The following is a 17,473-nucleotide window of genomic DNA, read 5'->3' as shown; positions in this document are numbered from 1 at the left end:
TAAAAACAGAACTTTCTAACCTGTTCAAAAGCCTTCCTTAATTTGGTTTTAGGGTAGATTTTGAATCTATTCAAAACATTGTAATGCAGCACTTCCTAATAACTTTGCAAGAACATCAGTAAAGATGGAATTTTACTACAGAATTTCAATGAAAACCTTAGCATAATTAGTAAATTACATTAAAATTAGGCATTCTGATTGAGTAGGCATAGTTAACAATGCATTTATTTCATTGGCTCCATATATCTGTATGAAATCTTTGCAACTAATATAGCCTTTCAAACTAATTATCAAAAATGAACTTAGAGCCACATGTAGTGGCCCGTAATCATTCCTGTAATCCCAGAGCTTTAGGAGGCAAAGGCAGAAGGATTGCTTGAGGCCAGGAGTTCGACACCAGCCTGGGCAACACAGCAAGACACTATCTCTACAAAAAATTTAAAAATTAGCCAGTCATGGTGGTGTGCACCTATAGTCCTAGCGACTCGGGAGGCTGAGGCAGGAAGATCACTTGATCCCAGGACTTTGAGGCTGCAGTGAGGTATGCACTGTACTGCAGCCTGGGCAACAGAGCAAGACTCTGTCTCTAAAGAAAAATGAAATGAACCTAAAATTAAACCCTCAAATTCCTAATATCACAATTTTTATAAGTTTTTTTAAATGTTTAAACTACAGTCAATGGATATTTTCTAGCATAAGTAATTAAAATATGTTTTGGACAGGCACCATAGCCTATGCCTTAATCCCAGCACTTTGGGAGACTGAGGTGGGAGGGTCGCTTGAGCCCAGGATTTTGAGATCAGCTGGGCAACATAGGCCAACCCCGTCTCTACAAATAATAAAAAAAATTAGCCAAATGTGGTGGTGCATTCCTGTAGTCCCAGCTACTCTGGAGGCTGAGGTGGGAAAATCACTTGAGCCCAAGAGGTCGAGGCTGCAGTGAGCTGTAATCATGCCACTACACTGTAGCCTGGGTGACAGAGCAGTACTCTATCTCAGAAAATAATAATCATGAAATCTTTTAAAATTTTTGATTATTTCATCTCTTTCTCATCCTTCATAAATTCTCTTTGTATAAGTTTTATAATAGTATAGCAGTTCTTGGTTATAATTTACAAAGAAATTCATATATATATATTAAGTGTTCTCAAAACTTTTCTACCTGGAGGGTGTGTGATTTAAAAATTTGGATATCACTGTTTTAAAATGGCACTTTATGTTTTTAATTTATGAAATGAAGACAAAGTGGAATAAAAGGGAACAGAGTTCTACAGATGTATTACCTATTTTGTAGGTACAACTACTGCATTATTATATAAGTAGCATCTTGTTGCTCTTTCAAGCAGAAAACACTAAGCTAAGTGACATTTCTGCTACACTTACGAGCTTTGTACATTTATCATTGACCTGTTTTTGCAAATATCTAATGACATTTATAATGCTCTTGAAAAATTAGGAATAATGCCCTTCATTTTGGGAAAATGGTATCTATTTATTGTCTCCCATCAGGCATTTTAGTTTATAAAGGTTCAATGAAAAATAACATTATGACTTGTTCTAGTCAGCCTTTCTCTAGGTCTGTGTTTCTCACTCTTTATTTGCCCTTCATGTGCACAATACATTTTCATCAGTAACATCTTAGTTCATTACTAGCCCTGTCAATGACGTAGAAGAACTTCTAGACTTTTGTGTTCACCTTAGTCTTTCCACTATAATTCATCTACATTGATAACGCTTGCTAGTAGGCACTTAAAAAAGAGGAGAGTTATATTTAATCAGAGTTATGAACCCATAGATATCAATTGCTATCAGTAGATATCAAATGCCATAGCAACTCCTGTTTACCCCATCCCAAGGCAGGATGCTGTTCCTCATGGTTGGTGTATCTGGTGATTAATGTGTTGTAAAAAACTCCCTGTAAGAAACTCACTTAGCTATTGTTGGGCTCCCATTTTTGCTTGCGTAGTATTTCTTTCTGAGGAACTCATGGTTTCTGTATGATATTCAGGCAACTCATGGTTTCCATTTGATTCTGAACACACCTTCTGAACAAGCAGCACCAGTTTTTAATTAGGATTCAGCCCTCTTCCACTGCTTCTAGCACCCTGCTGCCTTCCCCTACTCTTGATGAGTCGATTTCTCAGGCAAAGGCAGAAGAATTTGGGATGAAGACCTAATTATCATTAAGTAATTTGCCTTACTTTGACAGAACTTAGTGATATTTTTGTAAGTCAAAACATTCTTTTGCCCAAAGCCTGGTAATACATACAAACTTGAGGTTTGCTGTTAATGTTAAACTAAATGTACGCCATATATAACCTAGACAGGCATGCTTTTGAGTTTAGAATCCTCCACTTTCTAGTTTTGTGACCTTGGGCTAAATTTCCCTGAGTCTCAGTTAACTAATCAGTGATATGTGAAGCAACCGCCCTACAGGCTTTTTTTTTTTTTTAATCAAATGAGCATATGTATATAAATATGTAGTATAGTGCTTAACACACAGATAATGTTTTGGTTATTTGTGAATATGAGCATTTTTCCCCATATTTGTCTTTTCAAACGTGTATGTACTATGTATTTCCCTTTAATTATCTAAATTTTATAAGACACATATCTAATCCCTTTATAATTGGGTTTGATCCACTAACTCCATAAATATTGGCAAGCAAAATAATCAAGACTGTAGTAGATACTGTGGGAAATACCAGTTTGAAAGTTAATGCAGTTACCAAACTTGACCTCAGTCCTGAATCAATTTAGCAGCATTAGTAATGAAGAAGGAAGAGGAAGATAAAAGCCACTTATGAAGGAGTAATTATATTACCTGGAAATGAATTGGGTATTATAGTGGACTTAGAAAATGGTGTTGCAATTAATGGAAGTAAGAAAGCTACAGAGAAACACTGGTTTCCTACGCCTTAATAATGATTTTCTACTTGAAGTTGATATTACAGAAAGACATTTAATAAAACCAGCACTTGGAAAGACAGCATCAGAGTATAAAAGAGTTTAAGATTAGAAAGATCTACTGAGAATTGACATAGTGATTCTACATTTTAGGAGCGAGTACGGTCCCTGGTAGAGAAAGCATGGAAAGAAGAGAGTTAAGGAAAGATCCTTTGAGGATTGCCCATGTTTATAGAGCAGTGGTGGGAAGAGAAAGCTGGAAGTTCTGTCACAGTGTCTACAGAGTACAGGAGGAGTATGAAGAAGGAGCAGGTGACCAGTGCCACTGAGAGAAATCAAGGCAGACTGGGGCATTTACTTAGACTGTTTTTATATGAGGGCTTTGGTAGCTTTTGAAGGAGAAATTCTAAGGAGATAGAAGCAGAGATATATCTCAGGGTCTTGGCAATAAATGGCACACTTAAAGTGGGTAATTTGATGAAAGTTTAATAAAGGAATTGTATAGAAACATGGGCAAGGTTCAAGGAAAGTAGCAAGGAATGAGGTTGTACTAGCAGCAAAGGGGGAGGTATGATCATCTCTCGTCTGAAGGGACAAGGGAAAGGAGAGGTTCTTGGCGCTGGAAGATGGTAGCTGTGTGGAAAAGGCCACCTGGTACCACCTGTAGCCTTTGATTAAAGGATGTATCTAATCTTACTCTTCATTGTCCTGCTGTCCTCTATCTCCTCCCAGTACCCCCCATCTCCTCCCAGTGCCCGTGACCAAATTCAACAAAACAGTGAAGACCAAAAGAGTCTGTTGATGTGGTTCATACAAGTGATTTTCTCAGGACCCAGAGCAAGGTGGAGGATGGCTGTGGCTCTAGAGGGGAATAGGGGCAATATTCAGCAAAAGATTAGAAAACAAATTGCTAGTAAGGAGAGTTACAAGAACATTGGAGCATTACCCAATGCATTTGAAAAATCCTCATTTACTAGGAGTAAACTTTTGTACCTTAAAAAAAATCAATAATTTATTATCCCCTGCTTTTTGGGAGTACTATAAAGTCTAAATAGGAAAGACATGAAGACTTTATCCTTCATGCGGCAATTTTTTCTTTATTATGGTTAGTCTGCCCTGGCATTCTGCATTCTATCAGTAATGAATTGTCTGCTCTCATTATTGAGAAAACTTACACCCCAACTGCATATGGTATTCAAGAAGTTTAATTCATAAATGCATTTCTTCATATATAAAGCATAGCTATTTTGTCATTATGTGCATCTGTTAAATACGTGAAACATGAAGGAATTTTTTTGACAGTTCATATTCATATGTCTTAATTTGACAGATTTATTTACATTGTGTTTAAGAAGATATTGTGACATAATAATTGACATTTAATAGGCTTATTTCTCACATTTAGGAGCGATCACGAGTCTTTGCTCACTTGGGGAAATGTGTCAGCCCATTATAAGAGTTTTATTAATGCTTTTGTAGAGGTAGATTGATAAGTAGATTGTTAGTGCAAAGATGTTAAAGTACTTTTAAAGATACTATAGCTCTAAAGTATCTTTTACAGTGCAAATAACATCTGAGGTTTGATCATACCGAAATAAAGTTCAAAGGGGCAAGTGTCCCAGAGACATTTTAGTTCTCAGTAACAAACCAACTCAATCTAGATTAAACACAAATGGAAATCTATTTTATACTAATATAAATGTATATTAATACAAATGTGTTTATTACTTCTGTGAGAAACCCGTATGGTTATCTCCCAGAAATATGTGTAAGAATTGTAGCTGAGATTCACAAAAGACCAGAACAAGGAATTTAGAAACTATCAGGTACTTTGGCTGCCATTCTCTATGTCTCTCCCTCCCTGCTTCCCTCTTTCCCCTCTTCTGTGTCTCTGTCGCTCCCTGTCTCTCTCTCTTTCTCTTTCTCTGAGGTTGCATGGTTTCTTTTCTCTGCCAGTGTTTGTTCATCTGCTTCATTTTTCTTTCTGCAGACTGGATTTTTCTGCATTATTTCTCTATGGCCTAAATGTGGTCTTTTACAACCCATACTTTATGTGTCCTTGGCTTAGAAGTATACCACCTGCAGCTGATAGGGTCTGTCCCGTCTCGGGGATGAAAAAGGGAGAATTATGAATAAGACTCACTTGTTGAGTACGAGCATTCATTGGATTGGCACCCTCTAGTCTATAATCAGTTTTGCTCAGTTTGTTATTTCTTAAGGCACGTGAGCAAGATTAGTACCCCTTGAAACCACCAAAGATAATCTGTGGTATTATTTTATATATATATATATATATATATATATATATAAATCTTTTCAGGGAATTTGATTGTTTCTTTTAAATTTCCACACGAATGTTTACAGATAGCACACTCAAGTTCAGCTAGCAAATAGAAATCCAGTTCCATACTCTGTAGTGAGTTCACAACACATTAAAGGATTAAAAAACATTTCAAGTAAAATATTGATTACTATGTCAGTATTCTATTGAAAAATTGTGTTCATTTGTCTCTTTCATTCCTCATAGGAAGTGCTTTAACTATGCATACCACCAAGGATAATGATGAATACTTGTAAAACACCTGTAAAAACATTAGAATCAATTTAAATTATATTTTGATTACAGATAAAGCAAATTCATTTTCAATATTAAGCAATTCTATAAACACTGGCATTTACCCTTCTCCCTCAATTTCCAGGGAAAGAGGAATGCATTTTGGTTAGTTAGAGAACATTTTAGTAGTTCCTAATGTTTGTTCAATATACAGAACAGTATGTCAAAAGTAGTATTTTTTATCACCATAATTTTTTAATTTGTTGCTCTTGTGAGTCATTCACTTACCAACCATTTTCAAATATCTATTTATACAAGGCATGGTACTTACTGCTAGGAGGATGTATAAAGTTTGAATTTGATCAAGATCCTTCTCTTAAGGAACTTAAAATCTAATTGTCTAACACAGTCTACTTGACTACTATATGAACTGGCAAGTAGTATATATAATAAGAGAAGTATAGATCGATTTATATTCAGAGGAATAAACAGTTATTTCTGTTGGTGGTGGCAGCCTGGGGAAGAGATTGGAGAAATCTCATGAAGAAAATAGAATTTCAGCTAGGAATGTTCAGGAATCAAATATATAGATATATATAGGCAAAATACAAACAATACATTTTCAGTAAGGACTGAAAATCAGGGAAATAAAGGGGTTTGTTTATTAAACAGTCAGAAGTTATGATTAGTTAGTCCAAAAGGTACAGATAATGGAAACAATGAAAAGCAAGATCTTTGTATTCTCAATTGGAGAGTTTAAACTTTGTTCTCATAATACTTGGAGAACCTATCATTTGTTCTTCTATCATAGATATATTAATGCCTGTTAATTTTTTTAATTGTTGACTTTCACTTTCAATTTGTTATGGTTTGAGAAAAAAATGCAGTGTCACTCTAGCTAAAGAATACAGACAGTTTTCAACTCTCAGCTTACTTGAAATCAGCTTTTAGGTTGAGGCAAACACATGTTCACAGTTAAAGGTGTTAAGTACAGATGTCACAGAACAGTTTGTGATTAATTACCAAATGAGTGATGTAGACAATGATAGCTTTAAGTTTAGGAGAAGTGGCCTCAGGATTAGCTGTCTGAGAGTAGGCTGTTCACACTGAGTAGAATATTGAAGGATTCCCCTCAGCCATTTCCTTGTGGTCTGCTTGCTGGTCTCCAGAACTGTTTTGGCATTTTTTGAATCATAATTTCATGTCCTAAATATTTCGGGCCAAGTGTCATTGTGATTTTATATAGTTTTACTGAGTTATTCATCTTCTGTAAAGTCATTTTTGCTACTCAGATAGAAATGAAAATACGTACACTAAGGTTGCAATCTCTAGATACAAGGAAAAGTGGGACTATGTTTTACCTCTAAAACTGCTAGACATCTATTATTCTGACTCCTGAATGGACAGGTCAAGCCAGTCTTAAGCATTTAATTACCACAGTTGAGGGGTAACATTAAATGTAGCAGTCTCTTTATTTGAGACAGTTTCTGTAACCTGGTGAAAATAATCACTTTATTGCTGAATGTTAAGTATTTTTTAGTGATATCAAATCATGTTCCTATGCTTCATCAAGCTGGATTGGGAGTTCCCATTACTATAATAGAATAAGTTAGTACGTTTCTTACCCAGTTTCCAGAAAAATATTAATGATTAGAATGTTCACAATTTTAGATTTTTCTTTTGTGCTGAAGAGGTAACAAAGAAATCAAAATTCAAGTTAGTTTGGTAGCTTGTGTTATCCATTGATACATGCTAATGGCTGTGCTTTTTTGTTGATATGTATCAGCAGTCATTTTTCTTCTGGCAAATGTGATAGAGTTAAATATGTTAGTATTTCATGGGAGTTTTGTGAAAGACCATCAAGAATTTGTATGAACCCTTTCCTGAGTAAGTACAACAGCCTTACTGGTAATGATAAAAGACTGGCGACAGGGAGACCAGTTGTCTTTTATCCTTTCTTTCCTTAATCTTGTATTTAGTGGGTGTACACAAATATTTTCAATAATCAACCAGCATATAATTGAAAATTTACTGTGTACCTTTAGCAGGAGCTTTCTAGAGGACCCAGAAAGTCTATGTGTAACATGCACTCATATTCTCAATAACCTTAGTTTAACTCAATAAACAAAAATTACCCCAGTATTATATTTTATAAGACAGTTAAGTGCTAAATTGACATAGATGTTCAGAAAAGGAGTAATCAAAGTCTTCAAGAAATCAAGGAAGACTTCTTGGAGATGAGGAGACTTACACTGGATCTCAGAAGCCATAAAGGCAGAAAGAAGGGTTTCTCTGAAAAGAGCAGCAAGCACAATGAACGTGGACTTGGGTCTGACTGGAGTAGAGGGTGCTGATTGGGATCTGCTGGAAGATAAGATGAGTCAGGTTTGACCAGATTAAGAGCATGATCCCAGTGTTTCACATTGTCTTAAGCAGTCTCACAACTAGCTAAATGATTCTTCTTCCTGTGTGTAACTCTTCAAAGCTTTAAAAAGGAATGTTTGAATCCTCAAATCTTTTTTTTTTTTTGCTTAAATATGCTTGTAATTCAATTAAGATATTATAATTAGCTATATTACCTAAATTAGAAAAGAAATATAATCAACTACTTTGACAGTCTTTGCTTACATATGCTGTTGTCTTTATATTCTGGGGAAAAGTTTGGTAAAAATCCATTCATTCAGAAGAATTTGGTGAGCATCTTCATTGTGGCAAGCAGTAAATACCACACCACAGTTGCTGCCTCCATAGACCAGTCTAGTCGTCGAAGGGAGTAGCAGAAATGGGAAATGGTCAGGAAAATGGTCATTCTGGGAAGAGAGGGTGTGTTGTAATCTTCAGTAAGGTGATCAGAGAAGGGTAACTAAAAAGAAGATAGTTCTTCAGAATCAGTGAGCAAAAGTTAATAATGAATATCTATGAGACTTTTTAAAAGCTTTGAAAGTTGATTTTTTTCATAAGAATGTATTTCCTAAGGTATAAAAGGAAACTAAACTAGATGCTCAATTCCATGTGCCCACCCAATGATTTTTCAGATGAATGCACTGGACACCCTTGGTCAGACTGCTTTGCATAGAGCCGCCCTAGCAGGCCACCTGCAGACCTGCCGCCTCCTGCTGAGTTACGGCTCTGACCCCTCCATCATCTCCTTACAAGGCTTCACAGCAGCACAGATGGGCAATGAAGCAGTGCAGCAGATTCTGAGTGGTGAGTTAAAAGAGACCAAGAGGGCATTTTATGTTTTCTCTTCCATCCCTGCTGAAATACACAGACAAACTTTGCAGTGTTTACTTTGCCTGAAGTTTTTCTCATGCCTTTTCTTGCAATTTAGCCTGTGGACTTCCCCATCTCCCTTTTTTGGTAGGGTAAGGTAGGTGTCATGGGAAGGAAGCAGATACAGCTTTTAATTTTTTTAGGTTTAAATTGAAAACCTGACTCATGAGTATTCTCATCAAAGGTGACTTAAAACTCATATAAACAGTGTGGAATTATGGTAGCTATAAAATCTATCAAATAGAGAAAATTATAAATCATTCATATGGTAATGACATTTAATTAATTGTTCCTACCTGTGTAAAATTCTGACATACTTTTAAAATTCTTAACTTCATTGCATTATTATAAAATTATCTTGTCTTTTTCTGGCTTAAATATAATTATAGGCCGGGCACAGTGGCTCACGCCTGTAATTCCAGTACTTTGGGATGCCGAGGCAGGCAGATCACGAGGACAGGAGATCGAGACCATCTTGGCCAACATGGTGAAACCCTGTCTTTATTAAAAATAGAAAAATTAGCTGGGCGGGGTGGCGCATGCCTGTAGCCCCAGCTACTTGGGAGGCTGAGGCAAGGAGAATTGCTTGAACGCAGGAGGCGGAGGTTGCAGTGAGCCGAGATCACACCACTGCACTCCAGCCTGGAGACAGAGTGAAACTCTGTCTCAAAAATAAATAAATAAATAAATTATATATATATATATATATATATATATATATATAAAATTATAGAATTTTGCTGAATGTTTCATCGTCTGCCTGGTATAGTGTTAGATATTTTAAATATAAACTGATAAGAAAATAGATACTGGCTTCCTAAGTCCCAAAACTAGAGGAAGTAATGCAGTCTACCTACTGACAAAATGAACTAGAATCAAAAGTTAGTATAATTAACCTCTTTCCTAACCTTTTAATTTTGTCTGTGGATTATATCTGCTATGGAATGAAATGACAAACCAGAAGAGTAAAATGTAGAAGGCTATAGACTAGGAGTCAGAAGTCCTGGTTACTTTTTTCTGCCTACAGTCTGGTAGTTCTTAACTCTATCAGGTACAGTGCCCGCTTTTTATAAAGAATGTCTTATGACATCTCCTTATGACATTTCAGAAGTGAAATTCATAGATAATATGACCTAACTGTATAGGTACCTTCCCAAAAATCTATATAAAACGCCCTAACTAGGTCGGGCGTGGTGGCTGACGCCTGTAATCCCAGCACTTTGGGAGGCCAAGGTGGGTGGATCACGAGGTCAGGAGTTCCAGACCACCTTGGCCAACATGGTGAAACCCCCATCTCTACTAAATGTTAAAAAATTAGCCAGGTGTGGTGGTGCGTGCCTGTAATTCCAGCTACTCGGGAGCCTGAGGCAGGAGAATCACTGGAACCTGGGAGACGGAGGTTGCAGTGAGCCAAGATCGTGCCACTGCACTCCATCCAGCCTGGGTGACAGAGCGAGACTCCATCTCAACAAAAAAAAAAAAAAAAAAAAAGAAAGAAAAAAAATGCCCTAACTATAATATAAAGGGAAAATAGCAATAAGTCACAATAAAATAATTTATAGTTCTTATATAAATAGATTGGACACGACTATATTAGAGGACAAAACATGACCCCACAGATTTCTAAAGGGACCCCAAGAAATATAGCCCAGTTGAGAATCACTGCTATATGATGCAACAGGGACCCTTCCAGGGCTTGTAGAGATTATGATATGTGTATATTGTTATAGGAAGATGAGAGGTAAATAGCATAATAAAACTAATTGTGCAACATTGTGAAAACTATTGATGAGGATTTATTTTCCTCATGCTAGGTCATTCGTAGATAGTGATCATTCTACTTCAGCCTTAATGGTGATCTTGAGACGGGAAGATTTAGAAGGAAATCTATCTAGCATGTCTTCACTATCAACATGAGTAAGATCCAGCTGAACAAATGAAATTTCCTATATAAATTTCAAGCTTGAACTCAAAAAAAAAAAAAGACTTTGACTTCCTGTTTTTATGGAGTGATAGAACATTTGCTTAAAGGAGATATTACTCCTTGCCTAGGAAATATTTCTTCCCTCTCAGTAAATTCTAATGGTTTCTAAAAGTTGTGATTTTTGTTAAAATTTCTAAATTTTCTCATTTTACTTAGAATCACTTAGTACCGAATTTTAAGTTAGTTTCTGTATGTTTTAACCATAAGTCAGGCAAACACACAGCTTTGCCTCAAATTATGTGCATAGCTTTTAGAGGTAATTAACAAAATGGAGAAGAAAGTATTGAATAAATCAAGCATATCAGATCCATATAATACTTTTAAAATGTCTTCTTACTGAATGCAGTTAGGATATATGAGTTCTGGCAAAAGATAAAACTAAATACTGAATACAAATGAAATATTTTTCTTCGATTATTTTGATAAATCTCCTTTAAAATTGATTTTTGAAATAAGACATTATATAGGTAATTAAATGCTTAATTTAGAACATGCAGAACTTTTTAGTTTAATTCTTTATTGATCTGGAAAGCTAATACAAATAAAAAATATATATAGGAAAATTTTGCCCTCCAAAAGTTTTTTTTTTTGTAATGGGAATTGTTTCTTATTTGAAATAGGATATAAGTTTTTAAACTACTATTTTCACCAGGAATTTGTATGTCTCTGTAGACTATGGACCATGCATTAGCTGAACTTTTTAGTTATTTATTAACCCAATATCAGGTTATATCTATAATGACTTCTGAAAGAATATATTAATATCAGTCAAATAAGATGTATAGTAATTTGTTTTGTTCTGGATAACATTTTATAAGATTCATTTAAATACACTTGTTAATACTGGGTTTGAGATCTACTTTAGAAACGTGCACTTTCAACTCCCAAGTCTGTAGTTGTCAGAAGTTTACATTAATAAAGTTTTCATTATAAACTGCTGGCAATATTTATGTCAAAACTAACATCAACGTAAAGAAAACAAGATAAGCAGCTTTTTATGAATTAGCACTTTAAAACATTATTTCCAAAGATTTGATTTCTTTCTCTAGACTTGCTCTTTCCAATATGGTAGCCACTAGCTACATCTGGCTTCATTTAAACTAATTAAAATGAAATAAAATGGAAAATCTTTCCATTAGTTACACTAGCCACATTTCAGGTATTCAGTAGTCACACATGGCTAATGGCTACCATAATAGCACAAATAACACTATTTCTAGCACCATAGACAGTTCTTTTGGTCATTTTTTTTAAGTTCGATCTTGACCTGAATTCTTGCGATTGTATAACCCAGTGTGGGATAAGCATTACTTTCATCTACACAGGTAAAGATTAGGCTTATGATAGCTAAATTAAACATTGAAACCCCATTTACAGTGGCACATTGAAATAAGCCATTAAGACCTGTTGCCAGTCCAATAGTCTAATATTGATCAAACTACTAAGTCTATAAAAGATGTTTTTTAAAATGGGCTGCTTCCTAGCGTTTCTAACTTTTTAAAAACTCTAATGAGCCAGAATAAGATTGGAGACAAAATAAGAAGCCCATCTTTAATCTTTGATTCTAGGTGACTATAATTTCATGTTCTACAGGCTGAGTGTGGTTGCTCACGCCTATAATCCCTGCACTTTGGGAGGCAACGGTGGGAGGATTGCTTGAGCTCAGGAGTTCAAGACCAGCTTGGGCAACATGGCGAAACCCTGTCTCTACTTAAAAATTTTTAAAAATTAGCCGGGTATGGTGGTGCATGCCTGTGGTCCCAACTACTCAGGAGGCTAAGACAAGAGGATCGCTTGAGCCCAGGATTTCAAGACCAGCCAGGGCAACATAGTGACACCCCGTCTCTAAAAAGAAAGAACTAAACAAATAAATAAATTTCATGTTATACAAACCTAGCATACTTACAAAGAATTTTACTAATATAGTACTTTGCATACAAGCTACTCTTTCACTCATGTTCCTTTTTTAATTTCATTTTTTATATTTCTTTTAATTGTGCATCACTTTATACAAAGTTCCTGGGCTGTATGTAAGTCATTTCAGCTAATACATTTTTCGCATTATTTCTAAAAACAAGTCTATCCTAGGCCTTATTCAAGATTTGTAATAGGTGCAGGTCTCTACAATCTATATAGTAATTAACCAATATTTTAAACATCTTTACTTTCTCCTCTTTAACCAGGACTAATAATTCTTTTCTTGTAGTTCCAGAAGCATTCTTATATTTGCTTAAGACTTTTTGCTTGATTGGAAAATTATACTCTTTAGTAGACAGTCTGCATCAAGATATGTGTTCCAATTTCAAATAGTTGTTAGATTTCAAAAATTTTGCCATATTAAATGTATCCTTAAAGTGCTGTCATCGAAAAATACTCAGTTATAACTCTATATACATAAACAATTGTCTCTTTATTTTGTTGAAATGAAAAACTAAAAATATTACCTGTAGATATTGAAAGGATATATCAGTGAATTTTGTCAAATCCAGAATCACTGTCATAGAGACATAATATACACACAGCATCTTACCTATAAATGCGGTAGTGTATGTGCACACTTATAATGGAGACTAATGAGACAATGAAAGAACAGAATAAGAGCAGCCAAAAAAAGAGCTAAGATTTGACAGACTCATTGACCCCAATACATAACGGAAATCCATCCAGCAAATGCTTTTGGAATGCTCTCTGTGTGAAAAGGAATATAAAGATGAGCAAGATCTGGTTCCTTTCCTCAACAGTTCCACAAACTAAAATGTAATATAACTCTTAAGAATAATAATTCAAAGATTTACTTTGTTATATGAAACTCTCTCTTTTTTCCTCCCTTAATCTCAGCATTTTACCTGCTATTATGATCAAATAAGTAGTTTATCTTTTACTGAAGAATTGTCATAACTTATTCTGTAAAAGCCACTCTCTCCTGAAATCTACAACCTCTTCATAGCATCACTTGATCCTCCCACTTGGACATTGGGCTCAAAAAAGATGTCTCTGATCATAAGATAATGCAATCTTAGATCTGAAAGATTTTCAGCACTCACTTTATAAGGGCAAAAACTAAACTGTTACATGAGTTGTCCAAAGTTGTAGATTATAGAGCCCAGTCTAAAATGTAGGCCTCCTGGAGATCCATCCTTTTGTGTTAACATATGTGTGCTCATTCTAAAAGCCACACTTCATGTACATAAACATACTTTTGGTTGACATATTATAAATTGTTTTCTTTAAAAACTTATTTTATTTGGGTCAATGTGAAATGAATTTTCAGTTTATTTACATTGGATTAATCAAAATAATAACTCATTTGTTAGCCTCTAGACCTAACAGCCCAATTTAATTATATTCTGTTTCGCATTGCTATCATACCTCCAATTATACAAACATTGAAAGTTGCATTTTCCTAAAGCCATTCAATAAATGTGAATTAAACAAATGTCTGTATTTGGTAGCCCTTTTCTGTTCACTGATTATACTTCCCAAGATGATTCTGATTTCAAAAGTAGTACATTGAGACTAAAAGAAAAATCAAGGCTGGGCGCAGTGGCTCACATCTGTAATCCCAGCACTTTGGGAGGCTGAAGCAGGAGGATCACTTGAGCCCAGGAGTTTGTGACCAACCTGGGCAACATGGTGAAACCCCATCTCTGCAAAATATACAAAAATTAACTGGGCATGGTGGTGTACACCTGTGGTCTCAGCTACTCGGGGCTGAGGTGGGGAGGATTGCTTGATCCTGGAAGGTTGAGGCTACAGTGAACTGTGATCACGCCACTGCACTGCAGCCTTGGTGACAGAGCAACTGTCTCAAAAAATAAATACATACATACGTACATACATAAAAAAATTAAACATTAAGTACTGAAAGTTGTGTGGCTTCCCTAGGTTTGTATAACAAATCTATGGCAAAGTTTTGCTACAACATTTAGTAAAACCAAACTAAATAATTTTTCCTCCTGAACTACTTTGCAATCCCTCAAGAACCATTTTTGTTTCCAAAATCAGTGCAGTTGGAATATATGAGTTTGGATATGTATATGAGTTCTTTCCTTACTTTTATGCAGAGAGTACACCTATACGTACTTCTGATGTTGATTATCGACTCTTAGAGGCATCTAAAGCTGGAGACTTGGAAACTGTGAAGGTAAGTCAGTGCCCTTAATATCTGGAATAGCACTGTTGAACTTTGCTAACCAATTCATTTTTAAGCTTCTAAGTATATCTACTCAAATACAAACAGTAAAATGGATGAACAGAGTCATGGGCAGGAAAAATCTGTACTACTATTAAGGAATTCCCAGTATGTGCCTTGTATTTATGAAACCATTTGTATATATATGTGTGTGTATATATAGATAGATAGATAGATAGATGGATATATACATACACACACACATATACATGGTTTTTAGTAATTTTTCTTCAGGTTACATGAAAGCTCTTTTAATTTCACTTACATTAATTACAGTGTTACTATTTTTGGCTGCATTCACAAAATGTATAAACTAGATCGAGCCCAGACATTAGCAGGATGACATTTGAAACAATATTTCTTGATCTTTTCTCAGAGGTTCACACATTTATTCTAGGAAAGCATTCCTGTGATCCCTCAACATGAATAATGCCTGCATATGAATTATTCATATGCAGAAGATAGATTTTTTCCCTGTGTAGCTCTACTTGCTTCAAAAATTTTATCAGTCTGTATTTGTGGTATAAACAATGGTTGTAGTTTTATTTTTTTTCAAATATAGTCATATTCTAATACTAAGTATGCTTTTTTAAAATACACATTTCCCATCTATAATCATTCACTTAGGGATGAAGTTAGCAAAAGTTTTTTGTTTGGAGGTTGGTCTTTTGAGGTTTGTTTTTTGTTGTTTTTTACGAGACAAGGTCTTGCTGTATTGCCCAGGCAGGCCTCAAACTCCTGGGGCTCAAGCAATCCTCTTGACTTACCCTGCCTACTATCAAAGTAGCTGAGACTACAGGCGTGCACCACTACACCCAACTTTGCCTTTATTATTTTTATAGAAAAGTTAATAGCAAATTTGCTATTGACACTCAGTACTTTTTACGACGTACTGTCAACTTTGTCACCTCTTCTTAAGCAAACTTTTTGCGATTTTTAGCAAACTAATTTTAGCATTCTTGATAACATATGCTGGTTGAAAGTGACGGTAAACACATTTTAAGCTCTGTTGCCTAGAAATTTTATTTTTGTTTTAATATGTGGGCACTTCCAGGATCACTTCCAACTTACGGTAGCATCTAAGTTATTTAAAGAATAATAGTAAATTTTAGTTGGGATAGCCACTAGGGAGAAATTTTTATGTTGTCTTAAATCTAAAACTGTACATTTTTTCTTAAAAATGCTTCGTCACTTGAAATGTATTCTAATAAAAGAAAATTCTTAAATATAAAACGATTAGGCTTCCTTTCAGAGCATGATCAACTCAGTGCTAGAAGTGCTATATGTGCTTATTATAATTAATACATACTTTATTTTTAAAGCATACAGTTTTAAATTCCATGTGTTTTGTATATGATAAGCAGATGTATACTACAGCTTTTAGGTTTCTTAAACAATCCATTCACAGTGAAGGCCTAATTTATTTTGATTTGTGGAATGGAAGTAGCAAAAGAAAACAAAGCAGCACAAATTGAGTGAGAATTAGGCCTGGTAAATTTCTTCCCCAAGAGACTTTAGAAAGTAGTAGAATTGAGGTTTTAGAAGAAAAGGCTGCCTGCTGAATAAAGCATTTGAAATTGTGAAAAGTAAGTAGGAAGGATGTAAAATTGCTTTGCCATTTGAAAGAAAACTGAAACAGAATAAAGAATTTCTAAATCTTAAAAATCAAATATTTAATAAGCAGGATGGGCTTCTATTTCTGTAGCCTCACAAAATGAGTTGTGTTTCATTCCCTACCTATTCCTATTTTGTCAGTATTCTGACAAATAGAATAATAATAGAGTTAATTTAGAATGTAAGAACCAGTGGGGGAAAGCAGCATTAGGAAGAAGCTTCAATCATGTCAGACTCCTTAGAGGGTGTTTATTATCAATTTTTGCATCTTTTCTTTTTGATTTATGTATTTATTCATTTTTTATTTAATTTGATTTATCAATTATGCTATTTATATATTAATATAGCCACAGACTCATTTGTCATGAAAAGATATTTGACCTGGTCAGATTACAATGGCTCTTCAGATTTTAGAGGCTGGTGCATTTCCGTATAGGGTTGATGAAACTGAACTCGCCTTTACTGCCCAGACTCTTTCCTGTCATGTGAAAATTACACCACTTAAAAAGCGCTTGTTTTTATCCTACCTGTGTGAAAGCTTCTTGTCTTAGTCTATTTGAGCTGCTATAAAAAAATACCATAGACTGGGCAATTTCTAAGCAATAGAAATTTATTTCTCTCAGTTCTGGAGGCTAGGAAGTCCAAGATCCAGGTTACTGGTAGGCTTAGTGTCTGGTGGGGACCCCGTCTCTCTGCCTTCAAGGTGGTGTCTTGTTGCTGCCTCTTCTGGAGGGGACAAATGCTCTATCCTCACTTGGCAGAAGGCGGAAGGGCAAAACGGCCAAATGCTGTGTGAAGCCTCTTTTAGAAAGGCCTTAAGCCCACATTCAGGAGGGAAGAGTCCGCATGACCCAGTCACCTCCTTAACACTATTGCATTGGAGATTAAGTTTCAACGTGAATTCCAGAAGGACACAAACATTCAACCTGTAGCACTCCTACTTCCTCTA

At 35.3% G+C, this 17,473-nt stretch overlaps 1 protein-coding gene across 3 annotated transcripts in view; it reads left to right on the top strand.

The window, feature by feature from the left end:
• Window positions 1–17,473, top strand: part of TNKS (tankyrase) — a 217,022-nt gene that overhangs the window by 149,784 nt on the left and 49,765 nt on the right. For all 3 annotated transcript variants that reach the window (XM_055349107.2, XM_055349105.2, XM_055349106.2), the window contains exons 12-13: window positions 8,497–8,668; window positions 14,783–14,862. In XM_055349107.2, the coding sequence (XP_055205082.2) occupies window positions 8,497–8,668; window positions 14,783–14,862 (252 nt within the window). The remainder of the gene's footprint in view (window positions 1–8,496; window positions 8,669–14,782; window positions 14,863–17,473) is intronic.

This window comes from Gorilla gorilla, chromosome 7 (genome assembly GCF_029281585.2).
Source record: "Gorilla gorilla gorilla isolate KB3781 chromosome 7, NHGRI_mGorGor1-v2.1_pri, whole genome shotgun sequence".
Lineage (NCBI taxonomy): Eukaryota > Metazoa > Chordata > Mammalia > Primates > Hominidae > Gorilla > Gorilla gorilla.
The sequence above is the reverse complement of the archived record's forward strand: the minus strand, read 5'-3'. Positions and strand labels throughout refer to the sequence as shown.